The sequence below is a fragment of the Hemitrygon akajei genome, chromosome 9 (assembly GCF_048418815.1).
Source record: "Hemitrygon akajei chromosome 9, sHemAka1.3, whole genome shotgun sequence".
Classification (NCBI taxonomy): domain Eukaryota; kingdom Metazoa; phylum Chordata; class Chondrichthyes; order Myliobatiformes; family Dasyatidae; genus Hemitrygon; species Hemitrygon akajei.
In genome coordinates this window covers 38943551-38958780 of record NC_133132.1, presented here as the reverse complement: position 1 = coordinate 38958780, position 15230 = coordinate 38943551, and the positions used below count along the sequence as shown (strand labels likewise).

Below are 15230 nucleotides of genomic sequence, written 5' to 3'. Positions count from 1 at the left end.
TAATTATTGTGTACTTTATGTAGTCCGGGTGTAGTCCGGTCTAGTGTAGTTTTTGTGTTGTTTTAAGTAGTCTAGTGCAGCCTTGAGTTGTCTCACATAGTTTAGTGTAGTTTTGTGTTGTTTCATGTAGCACCAGGGTCCTGGAGGAACGTTGTTTTGTTTTTACTGTGTACTGTACCAGTAGTTTATGGTTGAAATGACAATAAAAAGTGACTTGACTTGATTAGTCTCCTTGTTTTTATACTTTATTCCCCTTGAAATGAATGCTAACATTGCATTTGCCTTCTTTACCACAGACTCAACCTGTAAATTAACTTTCTGGGAGTCTTGTACGAGGGCTCCCAAGTCCCTTTGCACCTCTGATGCTTGAATTTTCTCCCCATTTAGTCTGCACTTTTGTTCCTTTTATCAAAATGCACCATCATACATTTCCCAACTGTATTCCATCTGCCACTTTTTTGCCCGTTCTTCCAATTTGTCCAAGCCCTTCTGCAATCACATTGCTTCCTCAGTACTACCCATCCCCCCACTATCACCCACAAACTTTGCTACAAAGCCATCAATTCCACTATCAAAATCATTAACAAATAATGTGAAAATTTTCAATTGTTGCGGCATAGAAGTCTACTGGATTAGAACAGAAAGGGTGATGGGTAGTATGAATGTGATGGGAATGATATGTTTATGAAGAATATAAGGGCAGTACATGGAAATAGCACAGGACATATTCCAGGAGCAGAATTAGGCCATTCGACCCATCGAGTCTGCTCTGCAATATATAATTGTACTATAAGCAAATAGTGAAGTTTAGAAAGATGACAGACGACACTTGCAACGAGTCTCAGGGAAAGGATATTCCTCCAGTGGGGTTGTCTACAAAAAGACAGCAGAGTTTCAGAATAATAACTACTCTGACAATGTGCTTTGGGTCAGTGTCCAGCTGAAAGATGAACTTCCTCCTCTGTTTAAGCTTTCTGGCAGAGGCTAGCAGGATAAAAAAGGTATTTCTTCCAATGAATTGCTGGAATCTCTACCCTAGAGAGATATATGAGAACACCACTGAATAATTATGATTGAGAATAGAAAGGCAACTAAAGTGCAAAGTGGTCAAGGGAGTAATGGAAGAGATTGAGAACAAGGTACTGAGGCCATTATTGAATGGCAGAGTTGGCTCCAAGACCCAAATAGTCTTATCCTGCTTTTGTTTCTTAAAGTATGACAATGATGGGTAAGATCATCTCACAATTCCTCAATCTTCCATAACCAAAGAACATAAGACCATAAGACATAGGAGCAGGATTAGGCCATTCAGCCCATCGAGTGTTCTGTCATTTCATTATGGCTGATTTTTTTTATCCCTCAATCCCATTCTCCTGCCTTCTCCAAGTAACCTTCGACATCCTAATAAATCAAGAGCCTATCAATCTCTGCTTTAAATATACTCAATGACTTAGCCTCCACAGCCATCTGTAGCAATGTATTCCACAGAGTCACCATCCTCAGATTTTATATTCTAGTCCTCTGAAAATGAATAATCACATTTTATTTGCTTCCTTACCACCAACTCAATTTGCAGGTTAACCTTTAAGGAATCCTGCATGAAAACTCCCAAGTCCCTTGGTGCTTCTGATTTTTGAATTTTCTCCCCATTTAGAAAGTAGTTTTTGCCTTTTTTTCCTTCTGCCAAAGAGCATGACTATACACTTCCCTACACTATTCTCTATCTGCAACTTCTTTTCCCATTTTCCCCAATCTGTCAAAGTCCTTCTGCAGATTCCATGCTTCCTGAACACTACCAGCCCCTCCATCTATCTTAGTCTTATATGCAAACTTGGTGACAAAGCCATCAATTCTGTCATCCAAATCAGACATATAACATGCAGTGCCAATACTGACCACTTCTGGTTAGCTGCTACCTCAGACACTGGCAGCCACCAGACTAGGTCCTCTTTACTCCCAGGCAACCAATCTTCCATCCATGCTAGTACCTTTCCTGTAATACCATGGGCTCTTGTTAAGCACCCTCATCTACGGAAACTTGTCAAAGGCCTTCTGAATGAGTTGTTGTAAGCTGGCTGACCTAAAGTAAACTAGCTTACAACAAAGGTAAGGGTTTCATTATTTTAGTCAATGGTATAATGCTTCAGCCAGGTGTGCAATAACTGCAAACAGCATTTGCAAAAATTTATAAACCAGCCTCAAGTAGTGAGAACTTTGGTATCTGTGCTGGAGATCTGCACAGGTTGGCCAGGAGCCAGCGGATACTACCGGCCAGTGCGACAGCCAATCAATTGGACCAATATAAATGTGAGCACTCATCTGCCCATTGATGACGTCAACTCAGTAGAACCTAACTTCCAGGTTTGGCAAACAACCCTACAAACAATCAGCCAACCCGAGCTACCTAACTTCTCTTTCATTTCAAACAAGAATGTATACTTTACACCTTTCAATAAAAATTTTTTTTCTTCTATTGCAGAACATAATCCAGTTTAGAATGGTATGCATGTCAATCGTTAAGAAATTGGTCATATTGGAATTGAGGCCTCTATCTCTTACTGTTAATGACCAACTTCCTGACCACTTTCCTTGGAATTGCATGTGCGTAAAGAAATTGTATTTTTATTCATGAGTTGGTCAGAATGACAGAACCAATAATGGAACGAGGGGCTGCTTGTTCTTCAGGAATTGTTTAAGGGAATAATGAAGAGCAAAGTGTCAGTGGAAGCAGAAATAATCAACATCGGTACTCGAGGCTGATGGATAAAATATTAATCAGGATATTACCAACATTCCTCTGCTCTTCAAATCAGTATTTGTGTCAGTATACAGGCTGGATGACAAAACTAAAGTTTATTGTCTTTTACAAAAAGCATCCCAAACCACAAATGGCTATCCCAACATCTGCAACAAATTATCACTCTAGAATGATAAATATACTCATCTCTCAATAGCGTTTAAATCATAGTTTGCTAACAAAAAAAAGTCAATGTTGACACCAAAATTACTCATGAAAATTCAGAAAATTGGATTGAATCAGTCATATTTCCAAATTTAAAGCAACCGATAAATTTCCTAAAGTATTTGGAAACAAATTTCATATAATTAAATCTTACTATTTAAAGGAACAACAGTAATTTTAATTTAAAAATAATCAAACATGTAAAATTCTGTGCGATATGAATACTCAAATAATGAGCAAGATGTTTCAAAACTTCTGTCCTACTCACCGAGGAAGTCACACGCCAGCACCTCATACGCGTGACCTTGAAACTGCCTTCTTTGATCTGATCATTGGGTAACTTGACATGGAAATTCAGTTCATTATTGCCAGCACTAACTATGACATGGCAACCTTTTTCTGGAAAATCAGTGATACAAGGATCAAATTTGATGTATCCATAATACTTCAGCGTTTGCGCCAGGCTGATAAACTGCACAGAAGGATAACAATTTACTTTTGCAAGTCTGTAAGATGAAATCAAGTTCACTTTAAAGTAGAAATATATATAATCAAACAAAACTGAATAGCATACAAGCTTGCTGACGCAGCAGAAAGACACCAAAATAAAATTACTAGAATAACATCAAATCAGAGAAATTTTACTTGATTTGTTCTATATTGGGATAGACCATAAGACACAGGAGCAAAATTAGGCTCCTTGGCTGATCGAGTCAGCCCCACCATTCCATCACACTTGATTTATAATCTCTCAACCCCATTCTCCAGCCGTATTCCCATAATCTTTGAAGCCCTTACCAACTGAGAACTTGTCAACCCCTGCTTTAAATATAAACAATGACTTGGCCTCCACAACTGTTCGTGGCAATGAATTCCTCAGATTCACCACAGAAATTCCTCATCTCCATTTTAAATGGCTATCCCTCTATTCTGAGGCTGTGCCCTCTGGTCCAAGACTCAGCCACAACAGGATACATCCTCTCCATATCCACTCTATCTTAGCCTTTCAATATTTCATAGGTTTCAATGAGATCGCTCCTCAGTCTTCGATCTTGGGATATATCAAGGTCTTAGAAAAATAACTCAAGCACTTAATTAATGTTGGACAGAATGAAAAGCAGACAAGTTATATTTTTGTATTATACCCTGGTAATGAGCAAAATCTGGTATCCACCTGGAGGTTATTCAACAGTGCAGAGAAAGTATTAATGAGGCTAGTTCTGGGGATTTAAGAACTAATTTCATGAGGACCTTAGTGGACAGATTCAAGGACTCTTCATCTCATGTTCTTGGATATTTATTGCTTAGTTATTTATTAACCCCCCCCCCCCCCCACTACCTTTTTGTATTTACGCAGTTTGACAACTTTTTGTCTTTTACACATTGGTTGTTTGTCCACCTTGTGTGCAGTCTTTCATTGATCCTATTGTGTCTTTTTATTTACAATGTATGCCCACAAGGAAGTATTTGGCATCGTATAAGGTGACATACATGTACTTTGACAATAAATACACTCTGAACTTTGAGATCGTGACCAAGAGAAGACTACAGGTCCTGAATACCAGATAAACCTGTTTAAGGGTAATATCCTTACAGAAATTCAACTGCCAAAACCACATGCAATACCTTGTATGGGATTTAAACAAAACCTTGAGGAACTAATTTGTTTCATCATACCACTCCCCCAACTACTTTTACAAGGGTAATATCCCATTCATTTTTGTACTTGTAGTTCTTAGCAACGGCTGCATGCACAATCAAATTCTTCTGCTCCTCCACAGTTGCTATTTAGAAAATTAATGCACTTTAATGTCCTGTTTATGTAGCTTAAGATGCTTCTTTCATGGTGAACAAGGTAAATTTAGTACAAAGCCTCCGTCCTAAAGAATATACAATGAATTACATTCCTACTATCTATAGGTCTGCTATTTGCCTACCAATTACCAAGCATAAGGCCACTTCAAATTCCTGTTTTGTTGCTAGACTTGTATGGAATGTTATCAAATGTAGCTTGATAAATCACATTGCCACACGAGTCTACAGGTGGTAGCAAAATATAAAATACTGATATTAAAGTGTTTAGTTTCAAAACTAATGCCAGTCAATTATAGGCTTCTCTTCTGTCGACCCATTCCAAACAAGATTATAGAACTTACCTCTTTTTTTGAACCTTTCTCTTGAAGTGATTTTAATTGTCGGTGCTGCTCCTTGTTGACAAGGATCCACCCACGTTCAATATCAGCTACCGTCTGTGACACAAATGAAAACATAGTTCATCTTTCTTTCTCCCTGATATATCGACAGCATCATAACTCAAAGATCACAGAAACCTTGTGGTTTAGATGGCAGCCATCTAGCTAATCATGTCCTTGAAAAAAAGACAATGGCACTTCGCATGGAGGTGCCATCGCTTTACCTTTTCCACCTATCGCATCCCAGCTTCTCACTCTATTTCCCCCCCACCCACCTACCTGGCTTCACTAATCACCTGCCAGCTTGTACTCCTCCCCACCGCCTTATTCTGGCTTCTTCCCCTTTTCTTTCCAGTTCTGAATCATTGACCTGCTGAGTTCCTCCAGCATTGTGCATGTGTTACTGTAGCTTATCATGAATTAAGGTCAGAATACCACATTAACTGGAAAAATAGCCCAAGAATTATAAGGAACTTAGAGTTAATTTGGGGCTATTTAAATAAACTACTCAAAATGGAAGTGGTACCTCTAAAAATTGAGCGGGTTCTCAGTGCCACAGTGCAGTAACAAATCTATTATCATATCCACAAGTACGGTGAGGTACAAATACAATGAAAACCCTGCATTCAGCAGCATCACGGGCACATTGGTTCAAACAACACATAGAACATAAATTATGCATAATTACACACAGCAAAGAGAAAAGTACAGCAAAAAATGACACAAGTACAAACAAACTGATGTGCACAGTGCAAGAAGTGGTCTGTGGTGTTCTGTTACTCAGGTAGGGTTCAGGTTCTGAAGGTCAAGTACAAGCTTATTGTCCTTTCAACTGTATACATACATATATACTGCTAAGCAAAACAACATCTCTCCGGATCAAAGTGACACAACACTGTACATATAACTCCCACATAAAGTTATATTACCACAAATAAATTATCAAACAATAAGGCGCATTTATGAGACAAGTAAACGGGTATAACGCTTCTGGTGCTTCATATGTGGTGAGACCTGGGTGGTGGCAAGGAGTTCGGCAATCACACAGCCTAGCAGAAGAAGCTATTTTCCATCCTAGCAGTTCTTGTCTTAATACTTCGGTACCTCTTGCCTGAGGGCAAGGGATCAAAGACATTGTTGGACAGATAGGAGGGATCATTGACAATGTAAGGACTCTCCTGGCAAATATCCTGGACCCTGACAATTCTCTCAGCAGTCCGCACAATCCTTTGCAGGGTCTTCCAGTCAGATGCCTTGCAGTTCCTGTACCAGGCAGTGATGTAGCTGGTCAGGACACACTCAATGGTGTTCCTGTAAAAAACTGGTTAGAATGGGAGCAAGGGGAAACCTGCTCACCTCAGTCTTCTCAAGAAGTGGAGATGCTGCTGTGTTTTCTTAAATAAAGAGACTGTGTCAATTCAAGACCATAATGGTTGCAGGAAAATAGCTGTTCCTGAACCTGGTGGAGTGGGATTTCAGGTTTCTATACCTCCTACCTGATGGAAGCAGGGAGAAGAGGGTACAATTTAAATGGTGAGGATCTATTATGAATGTGCCTCTTTCCTGCAGCAGCCCTTCCTGTAGATGCTGCTAACTGTGGGGAGGGTTGTGTCTACTGCAATAGTCACACGTCTATCAGAAAACCCAAAACCGTGATAATGTGCCTTAAAGATTACTACTGTTAACCTGCAACTTATATATTACATTATGTGAAAACACTGCTCAGCCAAGACTGTCTAAAGATACTTACCTGATTTCTAGCACTTTTAAGTCTTGATTCAGTATTTAATATACAAAACATTACATTGGTTATTCTGCTTCACTACATCTTGTAAGCTAACACAACTGTTCTTATAATGAAGTCTAATGACTACCAGATAAAAATACAATTAGTATTCTGAGGTATTCTAGCTTCTTTGGTTTTTATTATTTTTAAAACTTTTTACTAGCAATTGTTAATGTGCAAAGGGACTGCTTGTAAACTTTTAAAGGGAAGAACTCTTTCCTGTACTTAAACACAAATGAAAAGTTAAACATTACATATTTAGGGTAATTGATCATGGGTATAGCCCTCCCACCACTGAGCACACCTACACAGAGCATTGTTGCAGGAAAGCGACAGCCATCATAATGGACCCCCACGATCCAGGTCATACTCTCTTCCTGCTGTACCATCAGGAAGGTGGTACAGGAGCCTGAGGACCCACACCACCAGGTTCAGGAACAGTTATTACCCTTCAACCATCAGGCTCTTGAACCAGAGGGGATAACTTCACTTGCCCATCACTGAACTGTTCCCATAACCCATGGTCTCACTTTTAAAGATTCTTCATCTCATGTTCTCTATATTTATTATTATAGTTATTTATTTTCTTCCTTTTTGTATTTGTGCAGTTTGTCTTTTGAACATTGGTTGTTTGTCTATTCTATTGGCTGAGGTCTTTCATGGATTATATTATGTTGCTGTGAATGCCCCCAAGAAAATGAATCTCAGGGTTGTATATGGTAACATATGTGTACTTTGATAATGTATTTACTTTGAACTTTGACTATACTGTTTCTGGACTGCAAATTAACTTGGTAAATAAGACCAGTCTTACCTGGGCATATAACAGATTCAATCCAATTCTATTTTCCATGACATCATTATCATAGGCAGAATCCCAATAGCTATAAACAAAGCAGTATTATTAGTACAGTCACTTACATGCATTTCATATTAATCTTCCCCAGAAGTTTGTCCTCCTGCTATCTTTAGCAATACTGATGGCAATCTCTTACACATTTCAAAAATTCTTAGTAACATTGCTAGATATTAGAAATTCAACAGCTGAAAAGAGAATGCACATCTATACCAAATTAACTCAAATATGAATATAAATACTGTAAATAAGTTTTAAATAGTGGATTTATTTTTGTACTATTGAAAAAAAATCTCAACAATTAGATGGAAAACTCATGAAGCATGGTTTACTTTCATGAATATATCCTCAGTCACTGCAAGAGATTTTTCCCACCATGTTCAAAAACTGAACTAACATTCTACAATGGCTCAAGCAGGGATTTGATGGATGGCATGACTCATAACATTGCTCACCACTGGTTCAATTGTTCTCTAGTCAAAAAAGAGCTTGGAATTAATTACATCTTCTCCCATCCCTACTTATTTGAATTAAGAGCTTATATCAGACAAAAGAAACAATGCAAATAGTTTCTCTTACTATATAATAAAACTCCGTAAAATTGGAAAATTGTACAAGCTTTCAGTTTAAAAAGATGTTAAAGGGCACATAAGTAAAATTAAATCTTATTGAATTAAGTTTAAAGCTTATGAGTAGTGCCTATTTATTCTTCCATTACGAAATCCAAAGAACTAATTTATATAAGAAATCTAAAAAATGTTCCAAAAGGCAGCATTGGTCACATGGTACATGCACCATCTAAAGACTAATGTGTTGAATGACTGCTACAGCTTCCTTGAGATGAAATTTCACCAATTAAAAACAAAACCCATAACTCCTTTACTAGCTGAGCTACACAAAACCAGAACTAATTCAACTAGTACAAGTTGTTCAGTGACTTGCCAAATATTCTCAACATTCTCTTTTTAGATTCATTACATTGCTAATGTTTTGCACCTCAGTTCCTTATTGTCCTCTTCCCTCAAGGTTTATCTGTGACTAATATCACTCCCAGAGACCACCTGCAATGATTAAACCAGCCTCTATATTCACCCGGGACTAATATCATTCCCATAGGATCACCCGCATTGATTACAACAGCCTCTATATTCACCCAGGACTAATATCACCCCAAAATTGTCATCGTCTCTCCCAGTCTCTGCCCTGTCACAAACATTTTTTTTTGTTCTCTAAAACTTTTCTCTTTCTCTGGAACATTTATGTGCTTGATTTCTAACTTTTCCAGGTTATAAAGAAGGATCATCCACTTAAAATATTATGTTGCTCTCTTCACAGATGCTAAGTAGATCCAGCATTTTGAATTTATTGCAAAATGTCTTCTGCAGAAAGTAGCAAATTATTAATGTTTAAAATAAATTGGAATTGCATGCTTAGAACCCAGATCAGTTATCTTCAGAGAACTTGAAACAAAAAAGTATATATATTTTTACCTTTTTCGCAGCACTATTTTGTATTCTGTATTCTTCAAGCTTGTGACCGAAATATAGGGTAATTCAAACTCCTGTAGTTTTCGTACAACTTAGTAAGAATTCATAAAAATGAAGTTAATATCAAAATTAAATAAATTTAGAGTGTTATTTCTACTTCAGTTTATAGATTTTTCCATTTTCTTCACATTATGTAATTGATCCTTTCTTCTGATTTCTAGGTCTCCCACTAGTCTACCTAGTGCCCGTCAAAATCAGATTAAAAACAGATACAATATGATTCAGAACAGAAATAAGTGCATAGTTCAAGATGATCTTTAATTTTGTGATACAGCACAGAGCAAGCCCTTCGAACCACACCACCCCAGCAACCTCCAACAAACCTGATTAACCCTAACTAATCATGGAACAAATTACAATGACCAATTAATCTACCTGGTATAATGTAGTACAATGCACGGCCATTAATGACAGTGCATCCCAATGCACCCCAGATCAGATGCAGCCCACTAAACAGTTGCAATTAAAGGTCCTGGAGAGATCTCTTTACAGCCTTCACGTTATACACAATACTGTAAGTCTATTCACAACAATTATAAAGACTTGAAATGTTACCAACTGCAATCATACTGGTTGAGAAATCTGTAAAATTGCTTTTTTTAAAAAATTTTAAGCAGAACATTTCCAAAAGGCTAATTAAATATTTGCCGAGTTTTGTTATTTACATTCGAAGTCCATCACACAGTATGGTGCAACTTTTGAATACTGCCTATCCGAATGCCAAGTAGAATAAGATTGTATATTCCTCCTCTTTCAGTCAGTCTTTACAGCTGGCAGAAAAAGGCTGTGCAATATCATTTTATGTTGGAACTGAAATCTGAATCCAGTACACACAAAATGTTCTAATTACTAAATCAGCAAATAAATTTTTTAAATTACTTATTAAATAAAAGCACTCTCAATTTTGATCCGTTTCAAGACAACTTTCCACCAAATTCTAAAAAGAAAACTTTAATATGTCTTCTGAGTTATGGAATAATTTAGTTAATAAACTTACAAGAGCAACCACCATCACTTCCTTCTCGGATAAGGAAAAGGCTGAAGTATCCTACTAGGTCATCAGGAAGATCTAGTTTCGAGGCAACTGCCTTTAATAATAATAATAATAAAAGTGTTAGAACATTTGTTAATCAAAATACCATAAGTATTCTAAATTCCTACAAGTGAATAGACCAAACTCAAATGATTGGTTTCTGTTTTAGGCAAAGCAAAAGTGATCACATGATCAATTGAAGAGCAACTAACCCTTGTAATTTTCTCCCAAGAGGGCAGAGAAGACAAGAGATTGACATCTTTGCAGATACCAAGGTAATCAACGGATAAGATTGGTACAACCATGTGATATGGAGGTAAAAGATTAGCTGTGGTCTTACTGAATGCAGAGGGAAAAGATCAGTTATGATCACTCTTAATGGTGAAGCAGCAAAGACTATGCTCCTTTCTATTTCTTATGCTCTTATGATTAAAAAAAGGTTCTTTATCTGATGCAATTCATTATAAATGAGTGCTAATTTAGCATAACCAAAAAATATTTATACGTAATGCATTAACACGGTACAGGCAGTCCCCGGGTTACATACGAGTTCCGCTCCTGAGTCCGTCTTTAAGTTGGATTTGTACATAAGTCGGAACAAGTACATCTGGTATTATTTAGCATCAGTCAAACGTTTGTCTTAGTATATAGTATATATTTTACCTTTCTATGCATACAAAACACTTAAGAAACGTATGTATTCCAATAATTAAACCACTGCATTGCTTAGTAATAATTGTAGCTTTCATTGGGGCAGGGCCTCTCACATGCTCCATTATTCTCACTTTATCCTTTAAAATTGTTCCGATCGTTGACCAACTGTAGCCTAACGCTTTTCCAATGACCAATGGTGTTTCACCTCTTTCCAAATGCTTTATTATTTCCACTTTATTTTCAATCACGATCGCTTCCCGTCAATGGAACAGAAACACTGTGGGCGGCGGTTCCTGACCTGCACCAGCTCCCAAGGTCCGCTGGGTCCTAAGGACCACCGCACTTAAACAGGTTAAATGGGATAAATGGGAGCTGTGATGGGTTTGGGTATTTGATCCTCCACAATATTCCGTGTGAGAATTTAAATTTAAACTGGAGGTGGCAGTGTTTTTCTTTTTACGAGGTTGAGTTACGAGGTTGAGTTGTGAGCTCGACATCAACAGATGGTACGGGAGTCATTGGACAACATCAACCCGGCACGGGAGCGGTCTGTCACTAAATCGAACTCAGGAACCTCCATTCTCCAGACTGGTGCTGATCTCACTGCGCCACCAGCCAACCGGAATGGAGGGGTGGGGGGTCAGGGTGAGTCTTACTAAGAAAAATTGAAGCCAAATATAAAGTTAAACACTCAATACAGTGTCAACAGCAACGACTTAAAATGGCGGACGGCGTTCTCCTTCCTCAGTTCGTAAGTACGAGTTGTCCGTAAGTCCGACGTTCGTAACTCGGGGACTACCTGTATTGCATTAATCTTAACAGCAACACAAAGTGCAGCTGGAAAAATTTTTGATTTTTAATAATTTTCACAATACAAATAATTTGGGAATATAGAAATACTAACTACTTGCAGATTATGAAATACAACACAGAAATGATACAGGTTTAAAAATCAGATTATTTCCCTGGCAAGTACATTTGACTGTTCATTGGCAGAGTTAAAATCATACTGACTGCACTTTACAAATACAAGATCTGAATCATTTTGCTGAAATTTGTATAAACTGTAGAGTTATTCTTACCTCTAACACATCTTCTGTCTGATCTGAGCTTAAAATATTAACTTTCACCTTCTGTCCATTGGATAGACAGACATCCAGTTGTACTTCTTGAGTTGGAATCTGCTGAGTTTCCTAAACATACCAAATTGTTGAAACCATGAAGACTGATTTTTCCATATATTTATCAAAATACAAATTATCTTATTTGTCATTGATTAATAATTAAGATATATCATTATCATACTATACTCAAATCAGCTAATTTGAAATCTGCAATTGAAACTGTGGATGAGAATGTCATTGGCTTTGGTTGAAATGAATGAGTTAAAAACCTGCAGCTTAGAAACAGGTCCATTAGCCCACAAACCTGTGCCGAACATGCCTTTACCTTAGAACTACCTAGGCTTACCCATAGACATCTATTTTTAAGCTCCTCGTATCCACCTAGGAGTCTCTTAAAAGATCCTATCGTTTCCGCCTCCACCACCGCCACTGGCAGCCCATTCCATGCACTCACCACTCTCTGCATAAAAAGCTTAACCCTGACATCTCCTCTGTACCTACTTTCAAGCACTTTAAAAATATGCCCTCTCATGCTAGCCATTTCAGCCCTGGGAAAAAGCCTCTGACTATCCACAGTTATCAATGCCTCTCAATATCTTGTAAACCTCTATCAGGTCACCTCTCATCCTCTGTCGCTCCAAGGAGAAAAGACTGTGTTCACTCAACCTATTCTCATAAGGCATGCTCCCCAATCGAGTTAACATCTTTGCAAATCTCCTCTGCACCCTTGCTATGGTCTCCACGTCCTTCCTGTAGTGAGGTGACCAGAATTGAGCACAGTACTCCAAGTGGGGTCTGATCAGGGTACTATATAGCTGCAACATTACCCATTGGCTCTTAAACCCAATTCCACAATTGATGAAGGCTAATGCACCGTATGCCTTCTTAACCACAGAGTCAACATGCGTAGCAGCTTTGAGTGTCCTATGGATTCAGACGCCAAGATCCCTCCGATCCTCTACACATATTAATGATATATTTGACCTACCAAAATGAACCACCTCACAATTATCTGGGTTGAACTCCATCTACCACTTCTCAGCCCAGTTTTGCATCCCATCAATATCCCACTGTAACCTCTAACAGCCCTCCACACTATCCACAACACCCCCAAACTTTGTGTCATCAGCAAATCCCTCCACATCCTCATCCCTCCACTAACCCATCCCTCCACTTCCTCATCCAGGTCATTTATAAAGAGTAGTGGTCCCAGAACAGATCCCTGAGGCACGCCACTGGTCACCATGCAGAATATGACCCGTCTACAACCTTTCTTTGCTTTCTGTGGGCAAGCCAGTTCTGGATCCACAAAGCAATGTCCCCTTAGATCCCATGCCTCATTACTTTTGCAATAAGCCTTGCATGGAGTACCTTATCAAATAACATGCTAAAATCCACATACACTACATCTACAGCTCTATCTTCATCAATGTGTTCAGTCACATCTTCAAAAAATTCAGTCAGGCTTGTAAGGCACGACCTGCCTTTGACAAAGCCATGCTGACTATTCCTAATCATATTATACCTCTCCAAATGTTCATAAATTCTGCCTCTCAGGATCTTCTCCAACAACTTACCAACCACTTAAGTAAAACTCACTGGTCTTTAATTTCCCTTCCTTGAATAAGGAAATTATAGACACATCTCAAACCATCGGTCTGAGTGTGTCCTGCCTACTTTGCACTGTCTCCAAGCTTCCTCTATTTGTGAGCCAACCTCTCTTTCCTCCATCACTTCAGTTTGGTTCCCACCCCCCAGCAATTCTAGTCTAAACTCTCCTCAATAGCCTTTGCAAACCTCCCTGCCAACATATTGGTTCCCCGTCATCCTGCCCCAGAAAAGGTCCCAGTGATCCAGAAATCTGAATCCCTGCTCTCTGCTCCAATCCCCCAGCTACTCATTTATCCTCCACCTCATTCTATTCCTATATTCACTGTCACGTGGCACAGGCAGTAATCTTGGGATTACTCCCTTTTGAGGTCCTGCTGCTCAACTTCCTTCCTAACTCCCTGTAGTCGGCTTTCAGGACCTCCTCCCTTGAGGTTACCGATCTTGTAAAGACACTGCCCAGAAAGCACCAATGGCAAACGTAGAAAAATTTGTCAAGAACAATCATGGTCATGGAAAGACCATGGTTGGCCATGTCATATGACATGGCACATAATGAACAAGTGAACCTGCAGTAGTGTCACTGCAGATAGTGCTGTTGCCCAAGTTAAATACTGACTTGTGGTCTATCTGCACAGTGTTTACACATTCTCCGTGGCTGCACACATTCACTCCAGCTTCCTGCTGTTACAATTCAAATCAAACAAAGGCAAAGGAATAGAAATCGAATGGTTGTTGGTGAGTGAGAGATGAGTCGTAGATTGCTCTGAAAGTCAGATAGACCAAATGGCCTTGCTCAATATCATAGGGAAGCATGAAAGAAAAACATTGCAAGTAACACTACTCCTCCATTTTGCAAAAATCACATCCTTTATATCCAATTTTGCAGAATTTTAGCTCTAATTTTTTAAGTGGTTGTAATGAAACAATTCCTTTGGTTTTTCATTATAAAAAGTGCAGAGTTAAATGAGCTACAATGTCATTTGACAATGATGGATATGCAGCAACCTTAATAATGGATGAACACATCTCATTTTTCACTAAACACTGAGTGACAATGGAACTTTTTGTCAGTGTTTTAAACCATCACTCTGGGGAAGATAAATGAACATCTCAGAAGTTAAACTGGTAAAATGCAAACTTATGACATCTGGACTTTCAGGTGGTTCTGAAAAAAATCTTTGAAGGAAACATTACAGCATAACAAATAGTTGGATGAATATGGGCTGAACAGATTTCAAAGTGCAATTAAAATGCAAAATTCTCTTAGGTACAGCAGCAGAGCAAAGGCAATATTTCAACTGATGAGATACAAAAGCCAAAACGAATTTTGTCTCCCTCCCAACCACCTGTCGTTTCCTGTCAGTCACTTTATGTACAAACATTCCTGTGCTTGGCATCACTTTATAGACATGTATATAAGCTATGTACTTGTATTTATTGTTTTTTAAAAATTATTATATTCTTT

The 15230-nt window shown here is 38.4% G+C and overlaps 1 protein-coding gene across 2 annotated transcripts in view; it reads right to left on the bottom strand.

Annotated features, from left to right (window-relative positions):
* snx17 (sorting nexin 17) overlaps positions 1-15230 on the bottom strand; it is a 67488-nt gene that overhangs the window by 24648 nt on the left and 27610 nt on the right. For both annotated transcript variants that reach the window (XM_073055779.1, XM_073055780.1), the window contains exons 5-10: positions 12113-12223; positions 10341-10431; positions 9287-9374; positions 7755-7824; positions 5119-5211; positions 3231-3434 (exon numbers count right to left, since the gene is read on the bottom strand). In XM_073055779.1, coding sequence (XP_072911880.1) covers positions 3231-3434; positions 5119-5211; positions 7755-7824; positions 9287-9374; positions 10341-10431; positions 12113-12223 — 657 coding nt within the window. The remainder of the gene's footprint in view (positions 1-3230; positions 3435-5118; positions 5212-7754; positions 7825-9286; positions 9375-10340; positions 10432-12112; positions 12224-15230) is intronic.